This window comes from Lontra canadensis, unplaced genomic scaffold (genome assembly GCF_010015895.1).
Source record: "Lontra canadensis isolate GAN:19392208 unplaced genomic scaffold, GSC_riverotter_1.0 scaffold222, whole genome shotgun sequence".
Taxonomy (NCBI): Eukaryota; Metazoa; Chordata; class Mammalia; order Carnivora; family Mustelidae; genus Lontra; species Lontra canadensis.
Window position 1 is genome coordinate 518,837 of NW_022631216.1, and position 25,651 is coordinate 544,487.

Genomic DNA, 25,651 nt, shown 5'->3' on the forward strand with positions numbered 1-25,651 from the left:
TGCTAAATAACATGTTGCAGTTCACAAAATTTTAATTTATTTAATAAATATTTAATGCTATTTAGTGCCAGACATTGTTCCATGCACTTAAGAAATAATAATCCTCATAAAAATCATATAGGATCAAATACTGTCATTCTCATTTTGTAAATAGAACTATTAAGGTATAGAGTTGTCAAGTAACATATCTATGTTCACCTAATCATTTCATGGCAAGGATGGCATTTAAACTCAAATATCGTGGCTTCCGATCTGTGCTCTAAACCATTATGGTGTGCTACCTTTGATAGAACCATGATGATGGATAGCTGGTAGCTGATAGATGGGTGAATGGATAGAGAGATTTATGAAGGGAGGGAGGATAGAAGCGAGAGAGGGAGGGAGATGAAAAAAAGTTATGTATTTTGACCTCTCTATGTCTCTTTTACCACACCTTGCAAAAGTAGTGCTAGAAATTTGTTAGGCATCAGCAGCCAGAGCTCACTCTGCAGGCAGGTGTAGGTGTGGTGCTCACAGAGGAGGGCAAAGTGAATGTGGAATGCATGGTGATTACTGCTGCTAGACACAGGGTCAGAGACAAATTCTAAAATATCTCACTACATGAGTTACAGATTCATTGAAAAATGGAAAACTTCAATGGCAAGGATCAACCATATAAGGAAAGGCCATCCTGCCCCTTCCCACAGAGGCATTTACATTCCAGGGCTGGGACCTCCTTATTGTCCTAAAGGTGAGAAGGTGGCCTTATCAGTGGGGATATCAGATTGGTGTCAAGGAGAGAGCATTTGGGCAGTTATTTATAAGATTTTTCTGTGTGGGGAATGCCTAGGTGACTCTTGGTTTTGGCTCAAGTCTTGATCTGAGGGTCATGAGATCTAGCCCTGCATTAGGCTCCATGCTGGGTGGGAATCCTGCTTAAGATTCTCTCTCTCTCCAACAGATGAATCGATAAAGAAGATGTGTGATAGATGTGTGTGTGTGTGTGTGTGTGTGTGTGTGTGTGTGTACAATGGAATATTACTCAGGCAACAAAAAGAATAAAATCTTGCCATTTGCAACAATGTGGATAGAACTAGAGGGTATTATGCTAAGCGAAATAAGTCAGTCAGAGAAAGACAAATATCATATGATTTCACTCATATGTGGAATTTTTAAGAAACAAAACAGATGAACATAGGGAAAGGAAATGAAAAATGAAATAAGATGAAATCAGAGAGGGGACAAACCATAAGAGACCCTTAACTATAGGAAATAAACTGAGGGTTGCTGGAGGGGAGGTGGGTGGGGGGATGGGGTAATTGGGTGATGGGCATTAAGGAGGGCACTTGATATAAGAAGCACTGGGTATTATATGCAACTAATGATCACTAAATTCTACCTCTGAAAATAATACACTATATGTTAATTAACCAATTATTTTTAAAAAAGGAAAAAAGTCCTCTTTCTCTCCCTCTACCTTTGCCAAACCCCCCCCCAACTTGTGCACTCTCTCTTTTAAGAAAAACAATTTTTTGTTGTTGTTTTAAAGGGTTGTCTAGGAACACATGCTGCCAGCATCTGGGGCCCTTCAGCACATGGGAAGTTTAATTCTTCTGGCCGGAAATTGAATATTGGCCTCAGTTCAGCCCCAAGAGCTGGCAAAAGAGGCTCCCTGAGCCAGCTAGCTCCCAATCCAGGCAATCCAACTGAGTACGTGGAAGGCCTTCAGCCTCTCTTCCCGCTGCATGGTGGTGAGTCAGGGTGGAGACCTGAAAGGCTGCTCCATGCAAAACACCATGGTCAGAAACCAAACAAATGCTGGCCTCAAATATGAGCCCTTAATTTAAGAAAAATACAAGATCTGGATTGCAGAATTGCAGAAATTGATTATCAATCAAGTTGTAATTCACATGAATTCGTGTAACATATCCTAGAGTAGATAAGGGCAGCAATTTTAATTTGTCTCTGTAAAGACCTATTTAGCTAGAGCGCTTCCATCCGGTTAAACAATAACTTTGTTGTTTAAAACTTAAATGGTCCCTGCCCCCCTTCCCTCAGGGGTCTTACTTTAAAAAAAAGTCCGGGAAACCAGTCCCAGGTAACAAAGCCCAAATACAAGGGTGGGTCAGGCCAGGTGGTGACATCCGATCAGTAGGGGGGATGCATACTGTCTCCCTAATTACCAAGGAGTATGGGCCGCGCCCTTTGGGCACCTTTTGGGCACCAATTCTGACCAAGGTGATAGGCTGGTTCAAATATCTATCTGTAAGAGGCGTGGCCGCGAGCATTCAGTTTGGCTCTTGATGCTTGGCACGGAATAAAGCTTTGCTTGACCTTCGCTTTATATCAGTCTCACTCCTTTAATCACGAACCCATTATTGGGGGACCTAACAGTCTCAAGAAATACCATATAGTGATGTATGTATTAATATGCAGATGTGTATATATACATATTCAGATAAGCTCTAAATGCTAACAAAACTACCTGATGAGGAAGATAAAAATGGGAAAAAAAGGAGTCTAATGAATGCAGTCAAGATAGAAGAAAAATAATTTATATCATTTAGGCACTTCTGACAAAAAGAAAATCTTTCTGGATCTCTAGTGACTAAACTGCTTTAAAGAGTGGGTAAAGCCTTTTGTATAATAATTACAACTAAAAGACTCAAAATAGAAATGTTAGTTTTATACAAATTTGTGAAAGGAGCACCAAAGGAAAAAAAAATTTTTTTTGCCTTACTACTAATTGACCTTATTTATGACTATAACGGTAGATAAGCTACTTAGACCGGTATTGATGTAGGAAACAGAGGCAGAAGAAAAGTTATTAAATTTCCTTACTACCTAGAGCCCACTGACAAGTCCTTGAAACAGGCAGAGTGACATTCCTCTGCCTTTACCTTAATACTTTGCGAAGGGCAAAAGGCAATCCAAGCCTAACTGGCCCCTAACCCCAACCAGGATCCTGTAAGTCTACTTTAACATATAAAAATTCCTTTGGAAACTTCCTTTATCTCTAAACCCTCCAAGATACATACTGGCAATCATCCCCAAGCATAGGGCCCACCAATATACATCTGAAAGTTCTCATGACTCAGGTCCCATTAGTTGGTAATAAATGACTTTTTCCCAACAATAGCTAGCCCCTCAAGGACCTGGAAACTTTGCTTCCAAAATTCCTTAGAGACTGACGCTATCCCTGACGCCCTCCCAACTTGCAACTATATAATGGACCATTCCTCACAGCCCCAGGGCAGCAGCTCTTTCTGCCCACGGGTCCTGTCCCCATGCTCTAATAAACCAGCATTTTGCACCAAAGACGTCTCAAGAATTCTTTCTTGGTCGTGGGCTCTAGACTCCACCCCACTGAACCTCACTTACATTCCAAAACTTCATCAGTATGGCCCGTATTTTTCTACTTCATTCTTTCATTGAACAAATATTTATGTTGTGGTACTGTTCTAAGGCACTGGAAATACATTTTGGAGGGGGGGCGGGGAACAGGCAGCATTCCTGCCCTCCTGGAGCTCAGTTCTAGTAGGACTACATTATACTCAGCAAAACGCATGGATTTCCGGACTAGATCAACTCTGTTGTTCCTTCTAGGCCCCAGGACATCTCAGGGTGATTGAGAGGCTGCCTCTGCCCTGAAGTCACTGAATAGCCAATTTACCAAATGGCCTTGCTTCCTGTTAACTCCTAAGTTTTAATTAGCCAGGTTTTGTTTTATAGCCATAAGACCATTTTACAGAACATCACATTCAATTTGTGTTTGAGCCATTTCCCTGTTGCTACAGCTGCAGACTTCCGCAATTAAGGCTGGGCGACAGCTTGGGGGAAAGAGGACAACTAGCAAAGGGACAAGCAAGAGGGCTTCTGAGACTGGGTGTCCCCATAGCTCAAACCGTTGCAGACTGACATGATATGAGAAAGGAAAGAGACACAAAGGCTACACGGGGAAAGCCCCTTAGAAACTCCGGATTTCCACGGGGATTCCCTCCATAGAGGAAGTTCAAAAATTTAAATGTCGGTCTCGATGGCCATCTGGTGGTCAAAGGCCACATGACAGCCTTTTGTTGCTTAACAAAACCGGATTCAAGTTTAAGATTGTTAAATTCCTTTTAAGAAACAAAACAAGCAAAGGAAAAGAGAGAAGGAGAAATCAAGAAACATGCTCATAACTATAGAGAACAAACTAGTGATTCCCAGAGGGGAGATGGGTCGGGAGATGAGCAAAACAGGCGAAGGGGATTAAGAGTACAATTATTGTGATGAGCACTGAGTCATGTATAGAACTGTTGAATCAATATATTGTACACTTGAAACTAATATAACACACTATGTTAACTATACTGGAGTTAAAATTTAAAAATAAAATAATAAAAAAGATTGTTAAATTTCTTAACTTTTTTCAACTGGAATTTTATTACAAAATGAGTCTATACCTTCATCCTATGTTATGTTAATAAAGCTTGAGCCCTTTCTGGGACGGAGATTTCAACATTACAATGAAGCAGAGGTAACTCAGAAAAGTGGAGGCTGGAGGGGAGACAAATGAAGAACTCAAAGTGGCCTCTGGAAGCTGAAAAGGCGGGAAAGATTCTCCTCTAGAGCCTCCAGAAGGAATGCAGACCTGCTGATACCTTCATTATTCCCATATGACCTATTTCAGGCTTATAACCTCCAGGATGGCCAGAGAATAAATTTGTATTGTTCTAACTCACTAAATTAGTGGTTATTTGTTACAGCAGAAATAGGAAACTGATAATGAGAAGCAATAGAGCTCAGAGCTCAAGTCCTGAAGTCAAACAGAATTGACTTCTTACCATAGCTACATTTCTTCCTACCCATATGAACCACTCTAAGCCTCTTTTTTCTCAACTGTAAAATGGGACTGCCAAATAAAGTCTATGTGTGGAAAGAGAAAATGGGGAGGTAGTAAGGTCTGCTGTTGTTCATAACAAGCCTGATACAAATATTTGACATTTTAAAACATGTCTATTTATAACTTTATTTAAAAGGTTAAATGATTATGGGATGCCTGGGTGGCTCAGTCAGTTAAACATCCAACTCTTGATTTCATTTCCAGTCATGATCTCAGGGGGTCCTAGAATCAAGTCTTGTGTTGGGCTTTGAGCCATTCTTGGTGTGAAGCCTGCTCGGGATCTTCTCTCTTTCTCTTCCTCTCCCTCTACCCCACTTGTACATGTGAGTTCTCTCTGTCAAAAAAAAAAAAAAAAAAGTTAAATGAGGCTAAAATAGTAAAGTACTTAGGGAAATAAAAAGAGGAGAAAAAACTTTCATTTCTGTTTTGTAAGGTGAAAACTCTGATACATTTCATTTTTAATCCCTTCAGAAAAAGTAAATACCATACTTGCGAGATTCATAGAAAATTGCAAAGAATGAATATTAAATATATCAGAATATATGTTCTATATCAGAATTTGTCTACTACACATTTAATTAACTATATTAGGTTAAAAATGTTAACAATATTCTGCTGAATTATCACTGCAACTGTGTAATTTAAGAAAGTTTGGGAGATCGTCAGCAAAGGAAATAAAACCTGACTTTTCCCTTTCTGCACAACTACAAAGTAGGGGAAATATAACAGATTCTGAGTGTTCATTATACTGTTAACAATTCTAATGCCACTTTAGAATATACTAAGAAAATGACAAATGTAAATCACTCTACTGGACAGTAAACTACGCAAACTAAGAAAATTACAAGTTCTGATAGGGGGAAAAAAAAAAAAACTCCCAAGAATAGAAATAAACTCTAATGAATGATTTGAGATGCAGAGCATTTGGTTAATAAATCAAGATTATTTTATGGATCATTCCTAAAGTATAACACCATTATGCCTTTTGAGTACTTTATTAATGGAGATTATATCCACTTGAATAACCTTAAATGTTGGCTTGACCCTCACATAACATGGAGGGTTTGTCTTAAAGAAAACACAACACAGCAGAACTCTCCAGGAACAGATGCTGTAACATATGAGGAGAGGTACCCCTGATAAGTACATACACCACACGTTTAAGAAAAAAAGGAAAGGGAAACAAATGTCAGTGTACTCTCATCACAAAACTAAATTGTATGAGCCATAGACCACAAGAAGTGCTTACTTAGCTGAAATAGTATTAATCTGTGTTGAAAACCTGAAAGGGGAGTAAATACTTATCAGAGTCCATATTCAAAGCTGTATGTAGGCATTAAATGGAAAGAATATAGCCCACTATATATAGCCCATATAGCCATTCAACCAATTAAAAAGGCAGCTGTAAGAAAAGTATAATCCAAGTTAATTATGTACATATCTAGAGTAAAGGTTACATAGTTCACCATCCATTTGGGATAAAATGTTCAGAAAAATAAGGATAGAAAGGAACTTCCTCAACCTGATAATTAAACTCTACAAAAAACTTTACAGCTAACATACTTAGTGGTAAGAGACTTCATGCTTTCCGCGCCTAAGACTGGGAACAAGGCAAAGATTTCGACTGCCCACTCTCATCCAACAGCCCTGGAACTTCTAGCCAGTACAATAGCAAGACAGGAAAATAAAAAGCATGTATATGGTAAAGGAAGAAAAAGAAATGTTTGTATTTTCAAAAGACATGATAGAAATTCCACTGAATATACATATAAACTACTAGAACTAAAAATTGAGTTCAGCAAGTTATATGATATAGGATAAACATATAAAAATCAATCTCTATATACTAATAAAGAACACGCAAATACCAAAATTAAAAATATAACATTTTAAATCACGTAAGCCTTTCTGGAGATGCCGATCTCCCAGTAAGAACATGCTTCTTGCAGAAGATCTCCAGAAGAGAAGAGGAAACACAAAAGAAGCACCTGACTCAGAGCCCCAGTTCCTACTTCATGGATGTGAAGTGCCCAGGATGTTGTAAAATCACCACAGTCTTTAGCCAGGTGCAAACAGTGGTTTTGTCTGTCAACTGCTCCACTGTCCTCCACCAGCCTACTGGAGAAAAAGTAAGCTTCCAGAAGATGATCCTTCAGACAGATGCAGCACTAAACCACCCTGAATCGAGGTGAGTGGGAAACCATCCAAAAAAACACATTACGGATTTTGGAAATCACTCAAAAATGAAATGTGCAGGTATACTTCTAACAAAATGTGCAAAATTTGTATGCTGAAGACTACATAATACTGATAAATCAAAGAATATCTAAATACAGGGAGAGACACACTGCATTTATGGATTGAAAGACCCACCATACTAAAGATGCCAATTCTTCCAAATTGATAAACTGCTTCAACTCAATGACTACAAAAAATAAAACAGCAAGAGTTCTTTTAGATATAAACAAGATTATTCTAAAACTTACATGCAAAGACAAAGGACCTAGAGCAGATAAAAACAACTTTGAAAAAAGGAATGATAATGGGAGGAATCTTTCTGCCTGATTTCAAAACTAATTATATAGTTGGAGTAATCAGGACTGTGATATTGGCAGAGGCACAAACACATTGATTGAAGGAACAGAATAAGGAACCCAGAAGCAGACCCATGCAGTGTGCTCAACTGATTTTCGAACAAAGGTGCAAAAGCAATTCAATAAAGGAAACCATTCAACAAATGGTGCTAAAGCAACTAGACAACTACAGGCAAAAGAAAGTATCACAGATTATATAAAAATAAACTTGAAATGGATCACAGACTAATATATAAAGTGTAAAACCATAAAGCTTTTAGGAAAAAATGTCTTAGGATCTAAGACTAAGTATAGAGTTCTCAGACTGCACACCAAAAGCGTGATTCATAAAAGGGAAAATAATAAATTGGATTTCATCAAAATTAAAACCTTTTTCTCTACAAAAGACCCTCTTACTATAATGAAAAGACAAGATATAGACTGTGACAAAATATTTGCAAATCACATAACTGATGAAGCCTAGTACCTAGATAAATATAAAGAATTCTCAAAATTCAACAATAAAGGGGCACCTGGGTGGCTCAGTCACTTGGGTGTCCAACTCTTGATCTCAGCTCAGGTTTTGATCTCAGGGTCACGAGTTCAAGCCCTGCAATGGGCTCCATACTGAGCATGAAGCCTATTTTTTTTAAAATAATAATAAAATTAAAAAAATTTTAAAAACTCAACAGTAAAAAAACAATCCAATTAGAAAATGGGCAAAAGACATAAAATGACATTTCACCAAAGATGAGATACAGATGTCAAATGATGTTATGAAAAGATGTGCAAAATCATTAGCCATCAGAGAAATGCAAATTAAAACCACAGTGCTATATCAGTACACACCTATCAGAATAGCTGAAATAAAAAATGACAACATCATTAGCAAAAACAAGGTTGCAGAAAAACTAGATCATTGATTGATACATCACTGGTGAAACTGTAATGTGGCAAAGCTGCTCTGGAGAGCAGTTTGGCAGTTTCTTTAAAAACTGAGCATGCAAACACTGTGCTGCCCAGCAGTTACCCCAGAGCAGTCAAGATCTGTGTTCACACAAAAACCTGCACATGAATGTTTATAGCAGTTTTATTCATAATCGTCAAAAACTGGAAGCAAACTATGGTAAAAACATAGCACGTGATACTAGCTAACAATAGAAATAAACAAAGACACACACAACAACCGAGATGAACCTTCAGAGAATTGGGCTGGGTGGGGAGGGGGGAAGGTCAATCCCAAAGGGTTGTATAGAAATGAGAGGTCAAGAGGATTCAAAAGAAAATGACAAATATTGAAGATAATGCCAAAAAATCTAATATGTAAATGGTAGGGGTTCCTAAAAAAAGGAAAACCAGATCAAATACTAAAAACTAACATTCAATAAAGTATTCCTAAAATTAAAAAATTTTGAACAGTATACTGAAAGAGAATACGTGACAGGGTTCCTGGGTGGTTCAGCAGGTTAACTCTTGATTCTGACTCTTAATTTCAGCTCAGGTCATGATCCTAGGGTCCTGGCATCAAGCCCCATATCTTGGCTCCATACTCAGTGCAGAGTTTGGTTGAGATTCTCTCTCTCCCTCTCTCTTTGCCCCTCCCCCACACTCACACTCTAAATAAATAATAAATAAATAAAATACTGTTTTAAAAAGAAAGAGAATATGGCTTATTTGAGAACATCAACCCAGATGACCATAACCAAGATGTATTCTAACAAAATTTCAGAATATTAAAGTCATCTCAGCAAAAACAATAACATTATATTGTCATAATATGTTTTGATAATAATGTTACATGAAAATGTAGTAACGTTTTTAAGGTACTCAAAACCAGAAAATAAGAACCAACTTTTTCATATCCAGCAAAACTGACTTTCAAACTATTGAATATAATGTCATCCTAGGAAACAACTAGAGAAAGAGCTTCTTGTAAATCACAACCACACAGGATGCCTGGGTGGCTCAGTTCTTAAGTGTCTGCCTTCGGCTCAGGTCATGATCCCAGAGTCCTGGGATCCAGCCCTGCATCAGGCTCCCTGTTCGGCAGGAAGCCTGCTTCTCCCTCTCCCACTCCCCCTGCTTGTGTTCCCTCTCTTGCTGTCTCTCTTTCTCTGTCAAATAATAAATAAAATCTTTTAAAAAAAATTGCAACCACCATGATTATATCAGTAGTTCACAGCTTTTGGTGTCAGGATCCCTTTGCATTCTTAAAAATTACTGGGAACTCCAAAGAGCTGTAGTTTATGTGGGTTATGTCAAGCAGTACTTATCTATTAGAAATTAAAACAAAAATTTTTAATACTGGGTTACCTGGGTGGCTCAGTTGGTTAAGCATCGGCCTTCGACCCAGATCACGATCCCAGGGTCCTGGGATAGAGCCCTGCTCTGCTGAGCAGGGAGCCTACTTCTCCTTCTCCCTTTGCCCCCCCACTAGTGTTTGCTCTCTCTCTACCGTTCTGTTCTCCCTCTCTCAAATAAATTAATTAATTTTTTTTAAAAAGAAAAGAAAAACTTCTATTTATTTGTTTGTTTAAATAATGGTGATAAACCGTGACACATTAACATAAATGACATATTAATGAAAAGGATATATATTTTTTAGCACAGAAAAAATAGTGAGAGAAAAGGAATTCTTTTACATTTTTAAAAATCTTTTTAAAGATTTATTTATTTTAGAGAGAGAAAGAGCACACATGAGTGAGGGGAGGGGCAAAGGAAGGAGGAGAGGAAGAATCCCAAACAACTCCATGAGGGGCTCCATGTGGGGCTCAGTCTCACGACCCTGAGATTATGACCTGAGCCAAAATTGAGTTGGAGGTTTACCAACTGAGCCACTCAGGGGCCCCTAAAAAATCTTTTTAATGTATTAGTTAGGATTCACTTGGTCATATATTCTTCTATATTCAGTCTGTAATAATATGTTGTTTTGATTAAAACACATGTAGAAAATGTAGCCTCTCTCAGATTTACAGCTGGAAAGAGGTGAATAATTTTAATAGCCTTTCAGTTACTGTAGATATTCTTCTTTGATAAGAAACTAAAACTCAACAAATGGTAGATTCTTATAAATTAGTTGTAATGTGGAATCTAAAATCTTATCAATGATCTTTTCATGATCTGTTATGTTAAAATTCATTGGTCTACCTTGTATTTTGAGTGGACCTTCTAACCATGATAATTTTGCTGTATCATGCATTGATCATTTGGCAAAGGGTTCACAGGACTATGCCAATCTCCAAAATGTCGACATGGTTCACTAAACAATATGAAAAGATCATCTTTAGTAATATCACCATTAATCTCAACCAAGTAATCTTTATTATTGGGAAGCTGCGGCAAACTCAAGTTTTCCAAAATTTTAATTTTCTCTGGAAAATCTGATTTTCACTGTTAGTATCATTTTCTTTGAAGTGACAGGCTTCTTTTGTTTATTTTTGAGAAAATGTCTACCAAACATATCCAAGGCATGATAACCATAGCGTGTCTGTCAGTCACACATTCAAGAAAAATGACAGTCCATTAGAAAAAGAAGAGGTGGATAAGGAAGATGTGGTCCATATACACAATGGAGTATTATGCCTCCATCAGAAAGGATGAATACCTAACTTTTGTAGCAACATGGATGGGACTGGAAGAGATTATGCTGAGTGAAATAAGTCAAGCAGAGAGAGTCTATTATCATATGATTTCATTTATTTGTGGAGCATAACAAATAGCATGGAGGACATGGGGAGTTAGGAGAAGGGAGTTGGGGGAAATTGGAACGGGAGGTGAACAATGAGAGACTATGGACTCTGAAAAACAATCTGAAGGGTTTGAAGAGGTGGGGGGGTGGGAGGTTGGGGGAACCAGGTGGTGGGTATTAGAGAGGAGCATGGAGCACTGGGTGTGGTACAAAACCAATGAATACTGTTATGCTGAAAATAAATTTTAAAAAATGATAAAAAATAAGTAAATAAATAAATAAATAAAAGAAAAAGAAGAGGTAGCTAGTTTTTTTAACACAACTCAAGCAATTACACAGTGCGTGTCCCCAGGATAAACGCTCTTCTGTCACTTTGCAACAGATATGCTAATTTGTCACACTGCAGATTAAAAAGATTCCTGCTTGAGATTCATGAGTTAGTAAAGCTAATGATTTTTCTTGCTTTATCAAGACTATCTTTAAGTGAAGCTGGACTTTCTGAGGATTCTTCACTGCAAGTAAGTGGCAGCCAAAGATACCATGACTACATATACAGTTTGGTGTTACTGCCTGGATTTGCGCTAAGGCACCAAAAGTTTTACCCACTGTAGATTTTGCATCACCAGTACAAATACAGTGAAAAAAGAAAATAAAACATTACTATTATTTTAAAATTTGTTTTGACTTTGCAGATCCCCCAAAAGTGTCTCAAGGACCTCTAAGAGTCCACAGACTTGAGAACACTACACTCGAGGGACACCAACATAAGGAATAGCAGTCAGCATTTTACATGTTATTACTCACAGAACTAGGACTGAAAAGGGAGCAAGTATCCTTTGTAATGGTATGGGACCCATTAATATAGATATAGGACAACTATAAAACAGGAAAATGATGACGAGAACAAAGCAAAAGAAATATTAACTGTTTTCAGTAATCATTTTGGCGGTTGTAGTACGAGTATCATTATCCTCAGACTGCTGTGTGTGTTCATTCGGTAAAAGCAAATGAGTTTGGTGGATATTCTCATTGTATGTATCCCTGTGTCTTTGAAAACCAGAATTATTGGTGTGGAAGAAAGGAGACACAAGTGTAATAGAAAAGCGATTAATTTTTTATTTATAGATACATAAATCTTATACTTCTATAAATATGAATATTGCACATAAACATTTTTGTTTCCACCAGGAAGACCTGATATAATGTCGGACTCCTAACTCCACGTTATGGTCTCAGTGACATTTCCCACTAAAATAAGCCAGGGCTTTCTAAAACAATCGCTGATTGCAGGTCTGGGCAGGAGACATACAGAACATCTTGTTATATAACAGATAACAAAGAAACTATCAAAAGACTTGTGTCAAAAGGACTCGGGAGTCACATGAAGTTTCCATGCACCTAAGGTGATACGAATGAACTTGTGGCTAAAAACTGCCATGAGCTAAAATCCATCAAATACATTCAAATCCTCGAGCTTATAATGATATAAAAAAAGAAAAATAAAAAGTAAAACCTAACGGCTCATCTTTGGATAATAGTAGGAACCAAATTCATTAGCTGGAAAACTAATAAAGGGAAAGAGTTAAACACTTTTCCTTTCTTTCCACTGTACCACTGGGCAACCCACCAATATATGAAGGGAGGTGTCTCTTTACAGAAGCAATGAAGCATTTCAATGAAGAAGGAATGACAAAATGAGGATATCCCCATTCTGCAGCCCCCAGTGAATGAAAGGGCCTAGGCAATGAGCACCACCAGTGACAGCACCATAAAAAGAGACACAACTGGACGGTCTGTGCCTCAGGGTGAGGAAGCACACTGCCACCTACAGACTTGCCAAGGAAATTAAACCAAAGTCTATCCAGCCTCTACTTCCAGATGCCAACTTGCAGAAAATGTAAAGGACAGAAGGACAAGCTAAACTGCACCAGGTGCGTGCAGTTGGTAAAATCCAGATTGTGGGAAACTCTGCAGGTCAAAAGCCTCGGGCTTTTCAAAATATTAGCCATAAGGGAGGGAAAGGCATGCAGAAGAAACCAGTAAAGTATGAGACATACAAGGCAACTAAGCTCTGTTGTCATGAATTCAGACTTGAGTGACTAGGGAATAAAAAAATACAACCAAAGTGGTTACTCTGACACTCAGAAAGGGATTACTTTTGAGAGGACATCAGGGTTTCGGTGGGTCTGAGGTACATGGAAAACCCTGCATGGCTGGTAAAGTTCTATTTCTTGAGCTGAGTGGTGACTGCAGGGGTTTTGCCTTAAATAATTCATTAAAGTCTACATTTTGTGTAGTTATTGGTATCTCGGTTTTTATTTTACAGTAAAAAAGGTCATAAAAAAACAGTGAAAGAGGAACAGTGCCTCTGCATGTTTGTCTTCTGGAGACAGTGGAGAGTGCAGCTGGAAAGAGGATGATGTTAGGGCAACTCGTAGGGCTCACTTAGTTCTGGGCTCTAGCTCCTCGGTACTACTTCAGGCTCCAGGGCAAGAAGGTTTGGTTGGGACCTCTTAGCAGGGTTGTGGTGATGAAACTGCACTTGAGACCTGCAGGGACGGTGATCAAGGTCTCAGGAGGAACCCCCATCCCATTACAGAGACTTGGCACCCAAGGCCACCCAGCCAGAGCCAGCCTCACATCCTATCCCCAAGACATCTCCATCTGGCCAAAGCATTGGGAGAACTACCGGCCACCCAATGACAAGGACGAAGACTTTACCTCATCACCAGACAACCGAGTCTCCACATATCCTGGAACGAGAGGGAAGAAACAGAAAGCCCCTCATTAGGACCAAATGTGATTATCCTGAAGGGTAGGGGCTGAACTGAAATATCAGAACCCCATCTCTGCTGACCTCTCCTGAAATATTTCTGGCTTCAGAAAGAACTATTCCTGAATAGCTTTCCTGGGCAGCTTTCCTTGTCTCACATCTTGGAAGTTAGGGGAAGTAAAGGGGAAGGGGAAGTTAGGGGAAGTAAAAGCCATGGGGCAGGTGGCGAGAGACTCCTGAAAAGCTCATTTACCTTTCTGAGCCCTGAAGCAGATGACAGTCCCCACCAGAACGAAGATCAGCCCAACCAGAAAGGCTGCAATTCCACTTAGCATCTTTCTCCAAGAATACGCCGACTGAGCTCCTATGGAAAACGGGTCTTAAAATTAGTAAAAAGCTCCCAATATTTGGTGCACCTTCCTGGAATCCCAGAGCCTGTACCAGACACCAAATCAAATGCTATTGAGAAAAGAAATACATTTAGAAAAGATTCTTTGATGCCAAGGTTTGCATCCATGGAATCTGTAACTGATTCCTACAGCCCACAAGAATGCCCGCTAACTTCCTAAGACAAAGTATGAGAGGACACTAGTTCCCACAGTTGGAAATAAGTGATGAAGTGATTAGACCTCTTCATTTCTTAGAAGATACAAGCAGAGGTATCTGCCATGTCTACTCCCACCCTAACCCAAGGACCCCAATTTCCATGACTCCCTCAGATCAGGGGAAAGAAGAATGAGTGTTGGAACCAAGATGAACATGGAGGTCACAGAGGCCCTGTGCTGAGGCAGCATCACCCTGAGTAAGACCCAGAGAGTATAAGAAGCAGATTCTCACTCCACTCCACCGAAACAGGGCTCAGCAGGCTGGCATGATTAACAAGGCAGGTGTAGACATCTCCAAGTGCAGGAGTCATTTCCAGCATCACCATTGTCTGGAAGGTCCAGTCTCCATTCCTGACCAGGCCAGTGGATATGACACCAACTCTCTCCTCCTGCCCATTCCGGAACCACCTGATCTTGATGTCGCCTGGATAGAAACCGGTCACGGAGCAGAGAAGCAGACTGCGATGCTGCAGGGATGGGGTCCTCTCTGGATGCACTGTCACCTCTGGTTGTACTGGAAGGGGAGAAAAAATGATACATTGTGAAGGAAAACCACCAAGCCAGGACAGGTTGCTGGAGAGACTGTCTCCGCACTTAATCTCCTTCTCACCCCACCCAAGTGGAAACTGGAAATGGGAAGAAATTTTTGCCCCCAAGACTCAGAAACTGGGTATGTCAATGCCCCAAAGAGGAGTTAGACCTTATCAGAGACTCCCACATTTACCCCTTCTACTTGAGAGCCCACTGTGACTTAATGTCCTTGAGAACTTTGGAGGTCTGGGACCAAGACCACAGTGACCTGGCCTGTGAGGAAAATGAGTGGATCACAAATGGGGACAGAAAAGACTCCCCTGCTCATTAGACATTTATCCTGAAGCAGGAAATTGCCTATCATAAGGAAGTAAAGCCCATGGTCAGGCTCACACGTGGGAGATGCCTGAACCCCACCAGACCTCACCTTTCAGCTCACCTTTCCTCCCCACAGTGAAGGGTGCACCCAGATTGTAGTTGTGCCTGCAGAGGGCATCCACAGAAGCTCTACTCCTCTCTAGTATATCTGGCCGATCGTTCCACAGCTCAGCGTCAGGCTTCCCCAGCTCTGTCAATGCCACAAACTTCCCCACGTGGCTGTCGAAACGTGCATACTCTTCCAAGTTAAAAATGAATCTCACCACAAACTGCACCTTCTCTGTCCCATTGATGAAGTAACAGTCAGCCTTTGCCTGAATCACAAAATCTTCTAGAAAACAACAACAACAAAAAGACTTTAAACCAACCCCTACTTTTAGGAAACCATACATGGCAAATAATGCCAGACCCCATGGATTTGAGAGGAGGCCTTTTGAACTCAGTAAACAGGTCAAAGTAGCCTCTTTTCCCCTGTACCCCACCCGGGTTTCGTTTAGCATCCTGGTTCCCACCATTGTGGGAAGAAGCCTGAGGCTTCTTTGGCCAGCCAAACAGAAGACATGTAACCCAAAAAAGACAAGCCAAAGAGAGAGTCCCAAGAGACATAAACATTCATGCCACAAATAGTTTTTGACCCTTTGTGTTTTGCTGACACTGTGCTGGTTTTTCCAAGCCAAGTTTTCAGAATCCCAAGGTTTTAACTCCCTTTGTTATCAAGTTGAAAACATCCATCCCCAAATAAAATAATTCAATAGTACTCTTGTCCTTAGCAGGTTCATTCTACACATTCTTTCTGGGGTGAGGTGAAGGAGTGATGGAGGTGGGCGGGCAACAAAGAAATGCAGAGTTGTTAGGCATTTTGAAGTGAAACTAACTCTCCTTCTACTTTTCAGTCACTATGGGTTTTATCCAAGAATTTTCTTTTGGACTTTTCCCCTTGCACTCTTACTTAGAGACCTCACCCTTCCGTTGGCTCAAATAAGGTAATGATTTCATTAACTTTGTTGGTGTGAAGTAGAATAATACTAATCGATGGCTCAAAGAGTAATATTACTATCAGCATCATTGGCACTATACCTACCATTCCAGTAGCTACAACAACATGGTGATAGGGAATATACAGTTAGCTTAAACCTTCTTTGGTGGGAGGGTGGGAGGATTACATGAAGCAGTGCCATTAAAGGTGGAATAAAAAAAAAACTTAATTCCATTGTCTGTTATAATTTTCTACTTTCAGAGCACCTTACTAATGTTGATGGTGATTGGTTTGAGTTTTGTATTTTTTCATACAAAGTCTACTCTGATCATATTCTTCAATGTAATTTGACACTCAAAAATTATGTAATCTGTCCTCATTGGTGAGAAAAATTATAATTCTTACTGAGCACACAGTGTGCTCTGGTCTGAGTGTTTGTGCCCCACCCCCCCAAATTCATGTGTTGAAATCCTACCCCCCAAAGGTGATGTTATCAGTAGGAGGTGATTTTGAGAGGTGTTTGGGTCATGAGGGTGGAGCTCTCACTCATGAGTGGGATTAGCCCTTATAAAGGAGGCTCCAGAGAGATCCCAAGCCCCTTCCACCACATGAGGACACAAGGAGAAGGTGCCACCTATGAACCAGGAAGAGAGTCTCCACCAGAACACAGCCATCCTGACACCTTGATCTTGGGCTTCCCAGACTCCAGAACTGTAAGAAATAAATTTTTGTTGTTTATAAGCCACCCAGTCTGTGGTATTTTGTAACAGCAGCCAGAATGGACTAAGACACAATTATACCTGTCATAGACTTGAAGATTTGAAAAATTTAAAGCGACAAATTGGCAAATGGCCCCAGGTTATGTTTCAGTAGTTGTACCTAGAACCACTTACCCTCCCTGACCTGTTTTCCATTGAAAACAACACTGAAGCAGAGCTCAAAAGCATAGTGTTACGAGACAAAGGAAGCAGAATGTGATTCTGTGCACAACGACTTTTTAAAAATGTTTAAAATACACATGAAAAACAACGCTAAATATCCCTAAAGGCCAGCCTCACACCCCAGATGCGTTCGAACGGATCTGCAAGGAAAGGAGGGTGTGGAAACGTAGACCAGGAAAGAGGAGAGAGTCCTTACACTGACAAATGATTGCCGAGTGCTATGAACTCACTGGGTAAGACTGACACAATTCTCTGTATGCACTCAAGAACAACAAAAATAAAAGGAAATTCAAATGGGTTGATAAGGCAGGTTGGTAGGAAAAGATCTAACCTGCAGAAACAGCATGAGTTAAGGCTTAAAGGACAATCATTGCCAATCCTGAGCTGTAAATTTGCTTTCATCTCAAACTCAGAGGACTTCTCCAGGAACTACTGAGCTGAGCATTAGGGAAGGCAGCTCATTCCTGGATCAGCTCTTAGCAGCTAAAGTCAGCTCTAACCTCCAGGGTTCTTCCTTCTTACAGTTTAAATCAGAAAAAGAAAGTTATTTGGGGGTCAGATTTGTGTCAGATTTAAGATCTGAACTGACTTTTTGTTTGTTTGTTTGTGTTGTTTAATGGACATTATAAGCTCAGAGAGGTTTCTATTCTGGGAGATAACGATCCTCTCCTATCCACCCCACCCTCCCAGGTTTGTTCCTCTTTTGTGTTTAATGAAACTTTGACGTTCAAACAGGTTCTGTTTTTAGTGCATTATATCCTGTTTTCTGCCAAAAAGTATGTGTTCAGGGTGTAATACTGCCTCATGTTCACACAGCCCATCTCCTTGGCTAGAAAAATAATGGTAATAAATACCCAGGAACCTGAGGACAGGCATAATGCATTCAACTTCTCTTATTTCTCAAAACTGGGGTTAATAAATGCCAAGAGAGGAAACTTTTGTTTCCAATTTCTTTTGTCCACATATATTCCAGTTGGATAAATATAAAAACAGTTGTAATCATCAGAGCAAACTCCTATCTGGAAAAAATGACAGCTATTCTCAGGCTAGCCCCAGTCAATACAGTTCTTCAGACTTACACTGATACAATAAGGACTCTAAGCAAGACAAAATGTTTCCCTTCATTCTAGCACCCTTCTCCTTGAAGCTGCGGCACAGGAAGTCCCTTTTCCTAGCAGTCCATTGTGTATGTAAAGAGAGGAGGCATATTTTAATTTCAAAGGGAAGAATACTTTGAAGGCAGAAGCCAGTTCCAGTCTGCAGCCTGGACCTACAGGGAAAACATCCCTCCCCCATGCCCATTCTTGCATACACACCTGAAGAAAATTGCTCTGTTCTTACCTGGAGAGTCTCTGCGTTGAATCCTGGAGGAATCCAGTCTAATTACACTCACTAGCAGAAGCACCATCCATGGAACCCTCCCAGAACCCATTCTGGAAAGAAAAATAAAAAATTAGACAGTGAAATCATCAACTGCTTCAGGATGGGGCTTACCCCCACAAAACGCAGCCAAAAAATATTTATGAAGAGTATGAATACCTTTCTGGTTTCCTCAGGATTGGAAACTCTTCACACTGATAACCAATCATGATAGAAGAGTTTTGCATCATTAGATGCTGGGTAGACTACTTTCATAAAGTCATGTATATCACTCAAGAATTGTTTACCTGCAGAATCACTGATGGTGATCTAATATATGTGGAAAATGGGCTGTGAGAAAAATTGTTTAAAAATAGTGTACATAGTATGTGGTCCTAGAAGAACTACACATATTGTTTAGCATGCATTTCGCTATCTTTTAACCAACGAGTCTCTTCTCCTATGGCTGACATTGCCAACAGCATGTGCAAATAAAGTGGAAAGTAGACAGCATTCTGAAGAGTTTGCCTTAAGAGGAGTTCATGAAGGGATTATCAGAGAAGAAATAGAAGAGATTGAGAACCACCTGAAGAATATAAACCAAGAGAGGCCACAAAAAAGAAAATGAAGAGAAGATAAAAGAATAAAATGTTGCAAAAAATGTTCAAGAGAGAGCTCCTGGGCTGCTCAATCTGTTACGCATCTGACTTCAGCTTCGGTCATGGTCTCAGGGTTCTGGGATTGAGCCCCATAATGGATTTCCCCCTCAGTGGGATTCTGCTTGCTTTTCTGGCCCTCTCCACCTCCCCTCAAAAAATAAATACAATCTTTTTTTAAAATGTTCAAGAGGATTAAATATAAGGACTATTGTGTTTTATAATTAGTGGAGTGCCAACAATCCTCCCTGGGACACAGTATTAGAAATGAGTATTAGAAATGAAGGCAGCAGATATAAACAGTCTTTCACGAATGTTGGAAATGAAAATAAGGGAAAAGATGGGACTCTTAACTTTAGCAAAAAGCCACACAAAAGATAAGCTACCTTTAAGAAAGTCCTTAATGATTACATAAATGATGGGTATTTATGGCGAGCACTTGTTGTGAAGAGCACTGAATGTTATATGTACATGACAAATCACCAAATTCTACTCCTGAAACCAATATTATACTATATGTTAACTAACCAGAATTTAAAAACTTGAAATGGAAAAAAAAAAAAAAAAAAAAAAGGAAAGACTGTAACAAGTTTCTCAGTCAAGAGGAAGGCATCTGTATGTGGGAGAAGTTGAACATAAAAAGGAGAAGAAAAGTGAAATTACCCCCAAAATTCTTAGTGGAATCCAAAGAAAAAGATTGTCAGACTTGGTTATAAAAAGGAACACTTGTTCAGAGACTAAGATGAAGACAGGGAGATTTGAGGTGAGAAAGAGGGGAATGAGGAAGTTCTAGTCATATGGTTCAGTGGACTCCATTTAAGACCAGGCAAAAATCTGCTAGAAAAGTGTTGGAAGAAAATCTGATTGACAGCTATAGAGAGAAGGCTGCTTTTTAACCAAAATAGTCAATAGGTACAATTATTATTCATTTAACACAAAGCCATCCATGCCCAATATTATGGACCATTCAGGGATGACACAGATATGTTCCTTGTTCTCAAGAAATACATAACCTAAGCAGAGTGACAAGGAAACAATCCACTCCAATGTCAGGAAGAATGAGATTAATTTGCTAATGTTTGGGTACACGAGAAGAGTAAATTTCAACTTAATCTAGAAGGAGTTCATGATAAAGTTGATTCTTGATACAAGTGACATAACAAGCAGAGATTTTTAGAATTTGGAACACCCAGTACATGCGGACAACAGAAAGGAGATAAACAGTGAAATAAAATGTTTATCTGGAATCACTGTCAAATTCCTTGTTATCTGCAATAATTACATGCCTACTACTTTACTGAATGGGAAAAGATACAATATAATTTTTTTTAATTCTTCACTTCTCAGAGAGAACACACATGCTTTGGTGCTTATGTAAGGTAGGATTATGATGGTAGTTGACCAGAATATCCAGAAATACTTGACTTAATGCTTTGTCAAATATGCTTGGGAGGCCCGCAGGAAATCTCTACCCATAAGTAGTAATGCCAAATTGTAAATCAAAAACTAACTCCATTATTAGCTGGTCAAATCTCTGATACCCTAGGAGAACATTTTATGATACTTTTTTTTTAATGATACTTTTCTGTGAAGCATGTTCCCTCTTAAATCCCACTGATACCACTAGCCAACAAGAAAGGATTAAGAACTCCCAAACATAAGAGTAATAGCGTGGGTCACAAAGGGATTCTGTTCAACGGCAGAAACAGGATTCAGAAAAGAGCTGAAATGCAACTATATAACCTTTAATTAACATGGCCCTGGAACTCTTAGTAAACACACCCTGCCCTGGAATCTGACCAATCAAAATTATAATTCTTTCTCCTGGGAGATCACAACAGATAAAGAAAAAGATGGGGAGGTATGGAAGACATCACTCGTGTTCACCAACATCCTCTACTTCCTGGGCACATGGAAAATTGTACTTCCTGGTTTCCCCATACTAGCGAACAAAAAGGTTCTTGGTCAAAGAATTTAACTACCATTGCATGACTCTTCTCCTCTTCCCTTATCAAGTGAACCAAGACAGCCTTGTGTTGAAGTGCTGGAATCAGAATATAAAAGCAGTCTAATCAGCAGAGTCATCATGATGAGGAGAAGCCCTAGAGAGCCCCCAAACCCACAACAGGTGCTGTATGAATGAGAGGGAAGTTTTGTTTGATTAAGGCTCTGAGGGTTGTTACCAGAGCCTGACCTAACTTAATCTAATCTAAGACAAGAACAAGAATGTTGACATGCCCTCTGTACATCCCTTAAGTAGATTTGAATATTCATGAATTAGAAGCCGGAGCACAGGCCAAAACTGGTAGACTCTGTCCACAGAGCGTCTGACCCATGACTGTGGCACTTCTTCTAGAGGCATACGGTTGTGTTGCTCCCACTTGGGAGGGCACATATGGAGCTGAGTGAAAATGTGGTAATCAGAAGGAGCTCATGCCACTGAGTTTTAACTTTCTCCCTTCTTCCTACCCACACCTACCTTAGTCTTTCCCATGTATTTTATCTCATTTAGAAGTGGAGAAAAGCATCCTACTTGAAGCTAAGTGAATGAGAACCTGACATGGAGATTATCAGAAGAAGCAAAAGCAGGAGAGGGTAATAGAGGCTTAAGCCCAAGTCTGGTTAGCTCCTCTGCAGGCAATACTGTAGCTGGGCTTCAGCCCCTTCTCTCAAGGATGAGAGAGAGATCTTGAGGAGAGAAGAAAGAGTGAGGCTGATACAGATAAAAGGCATGATTGTTTTGGAGTTAGAGGAAGAGAAAGAGTTGATAGATGGCAAGAGGTATTGAGAGGAGACTGGAGGATGTGGATTCTGAACCAGGAAGTTAGGAGGACCACTCTTTCCTAATTCTGGTGTGAATGTGTTTAAGGCTCATAATGCTAAAATCTGGCTTGCCTACAACATCATCGTCATAGCTAATATTTGCTGATTATACTTTATGAGTCAGTTTTTAAACACTGTGAATGTCTGTGTCTGTGCACGGTGGTGGGGGATGAGGGGAGAGAGAAAGAGAGGAAAAGAATAGAGAGAGAATCATACTAATAACCCTTGCAGAGATATTATTATGACCTCCCTCTTATAGCTGAAGTAGTGAAAGAATAAAGCAAGGGTCACATAACTAGTAAGTCCATCAGCAGTGCTTTTTCCATTGCATGGTATTTCTTACTTGGAGGCCCAGGAAAGCTTTATTTCTACTGCTTCAGTATTCTTGAGATTATAAGATGCACAAAGGAGCAAAATAACTGAAGGATTTTATTAAAACTACTTGGAGCCAGAATAGACCCCCAACATATCCTACCTCACATAAGGAAATCAGTGGTCTCATATATCGCAAGCAGGGAGTGGCATAGAATCCATCTATGGGTACTAAGAAGAGAAAGCAGTACCAACCCGTGAATCTCCCTTGTCAACGGCCTCTGATACAAGCATCAGTTCATCCAGTTAGAAACTTTGTTGAATCAGATCAGGGGAGAAGCTAATAAAGGGAGAGATGGTGGCCTGGCTCCTTTCTCCCATGTTTTTGTTTTTGTGTTCTACTTCTATGAGCTTGAAAAACAAAGTGGGGCATTCTGAAGTCTCTCTTCCTGTCTGATTTCAGCCAAGAGCCTTACCTAATATAGATACAGGCTCTTCTGTGACTTACCGCTCAAATCTGTATCTTGCATCCCTCTTCCTCATTCCCTCCTTCTTTTATTCTCTAAGGAGTGAGAGAAGGTAGGTATGATAGATGTGACCGTTTCCTTTTTTTTTATTTTATTTTTTTTAAGATTTTATTTATTTATTTGACAGACAAAGATCACAAGTAAGCAGAGAGGCAGGCAGAGAGAGGGGGAAGCAGGCTCCCTGCTGAGCAGAGAGCCCAATGCGAGCCTTGATCCCAGGACCCTGGGATCATGACCAGAGCCAAAGGCAGAGGCTTTAACCCACTGAGCCACCCAGGTGCCCTGTTTCCTTTTTTTTAGAGAGAGAGTGCACACATGAGTAGGGGAAGGATGGTGAGGGGCAGAGAGAGAGAGGAAGAGAGAGGGAGAGTCTTAAGCAGACTCCGCACTGAGCACAGAGTCCAACATGGGGTCAATGACCTGAGATCAGGAGATCATGACCTGAGCCGAAATCAAGAGTCAGATGCTTAACTGACAAGCTACCCAGGCAACCCAATGTGATTGTTTCTTGAGAGCAGTATAAAATCACTATTCTCCTTATTAGCTGACAAAAATCCCCCTTTAATTACTATTTTGGTGATTTTAAAGTTGAAATAAACTGTTCATTTACATTGATTTTATTCTTCCTACACCTGCCTATGACAAGAAACATAAACTGCCTTGGAGACATTAGAAAAATATTCTGAGTTACTGAACAGAAAATGAAAACCTAGGGGTGCCTCACTGGCTCAGTCAGTACAGCATAAGACTTTTGGTCTTGGGGTCATGAGTTTGAGCCCAATGTGGGGTGTGGAGCCTATTTAAAAATAAAATAAAAATATTTTAAAAAAGAAAAAGGAGGAAGGAAGGGAGGGAGGGAAGGAGGATGGGAAAGAAAATGGGGTGTCTGGGTGGCTCAGTTGGTTAAGCATCTGACTCTTGATTTCAGTTCAGGTCATGATCTCAGCATCATGGGATCAAACCCTGCGTGGGGCTCCTCCATGCTCAGTGCAGAGTCTGTTTGTCCCTCTCTTTCTGCTCCTCCCCCTTGCTCTCCCTCTCAAATTAATAAATAAAATCTTATTCAAAAGAGAAAATTAATACAGATTTTTAAGGAACACTGTGTTGAGACACAGTTCAGCTGAAGGAATTCTAATACTTGCTAAATTCTCCTTCCCTGGTGATACATGAGGGGAAAGGTAAGAAGGAAAGAATATGAGAAACAACAGAAATCAGTGGAATTTGGGGGGTGTTGGAAGCAAACTTGTGATCTTAGCGAGAATCCATGTGGGAATGAGGAACCAAAGGTCTGGGCTCTAATCAGCTATCACTTCTTTGACATGATGGCTGGCTGGGTGGATCCATGTAACACATTGATTCATGCTTATTATGTGACACCTTTCTCCTAGGATGGTTTTGTCCATCACATCATCCTGGAAAAGCGAATGTTGGTGGTGTTTTCTTCTACTAATTTGTTTATTTCAACTCATTATTCTTAGGAAAGACCCACAGAAACTATCATATTATGAGCTTTAAAAAGGCTGTCTAGAACAAACCCAAACTTATCCTGTTGTGGTTTTTTTTTTTTTTCAATTCATGGTAGATTCTGTTGTAAACAGAATATTGTAAATATTTTTAAGGATTTTTGCATCGGTATTTTTTTTAAGATATTATTTATTTATTTGACAGAGAGAGATCACAAGTAGGCAGAGAGGCAAGCAGAGAGAGAAGGGGGAAGCAGGCTCCCCACTGAGCAGAGAGCCTGATGTGGGGCCGATCCCAGGACCCTGAGATCATGACCTGAGCTGAAGGCAGAGGCTTTAACCCACTGAGCCACCCAGGTGCCCCTGCATCAGTATTAATAAGTAAATTCATCTAAAGTTTTTATTTTCACGTCATAGTTTAATGTTGATACTATATTCACTTCACTAAAAGAGCACATTTGCTGCTGCTGAACCACTTAATTAGGATTAGAATTCTCTTTTTTTCTTTTTCTTTAAAGACTTTATTACACTGCCCTGAATATCTCTACCTGGAGCTTTTATTGGGGTAGCTGTTTTACAATTTTTCCTGTTTCTTCATTGGAAATTATTCTATCCAAATATTCTACCTCTAAAGGCATTGCTTTTGGTATATTTTTCAAGAGAATTATTCATTCATTCCAAATTTTCAAGTTTATTTTTATAAAATTGAACAAACCATTTTCTTAAGATTTTCCAGTTCCTGTATTAATTTTGTCTTTTCATTTCTTATTTTCTCTACTTTTTTCTTGATTCAGTTTGTTAGTGGCTTATTTATTTTATTGAAATTTTTAAGTTTTGAATTTATTCTATTTTTCTATCTTCTAACTCTTCAGTTTCTGCATTTATTTTTATTTTTATTTTTTTGCATTTATTTTTATTATCTGCTCCTGTTTTTACGTGACTGGTTGTGCTGTTCTTTTCACTTAATTAGCTTGGTTTTGTTCTTTCCTTTAATTGATTCAAGCAGTGAGGGCCATGAATTCTCTGCTGAGTACTGCCTGAACTATATCCCAAGACTTTTGATATGTGACTTTTAATTATTTTTCTAGAAATTGTTTGCATTTGTTTTTCTCTCTGATAAAGAGACAGTTTCTTTAAGTTTCTATGTGGAAAAGTATTTATCTTTTCTGATTTTTTTATTAT

The 25,651-nt window shown here is 39.5% G+C and overlaps 1 protein-coding gene across 2 annotated transcripts; it reads right to left on the reverse strand.

Annotated features, from left to right (window-relative positions):
- Nucleotides 1-13,421: 13,421 nt before the first annotated feature.
- On the reverse strand, nucleotides 13,422-18,871 carry LOC116862127 (HLA class II histocompatibility antigen, DO beta chain). Of its 2 annotated transcripts, XM_032849256.1 has the most exons (6): nucleotides 18,671-18,871; nucleotides 15,474-15,743; nucleotides 14,736-15,017; nucleotides 14,152-14,262; nucleotides 13,847-13,878; nucleotides 13,422-13,674 (listed from the first exon to the last, which is right to left on the reverse strand). In XM_032849256.1, exons 1-6 carry the CDS (start codon nucleotides 18,759-18,761, stop codon nucleotides 13,639-13,641), a joined length of 822 nt encoding a protein of 273 aa, XP_032705147.1. In that variant the 5' UTR covers nucleotides 18,762-18,871; the 3' UTR covers nucleotides 13,422-13,638. The 2 variants fall into 2 exon arrangements, with proteins under 2 accessions (XP_032705147.1, XP_032705148.1); XM_032849257.1 differs by lacking the exon at nucleotides 14,152-14,262.
- Nucleotides 18,872-25,651: the final 6,780 nt, after the last annotated feature.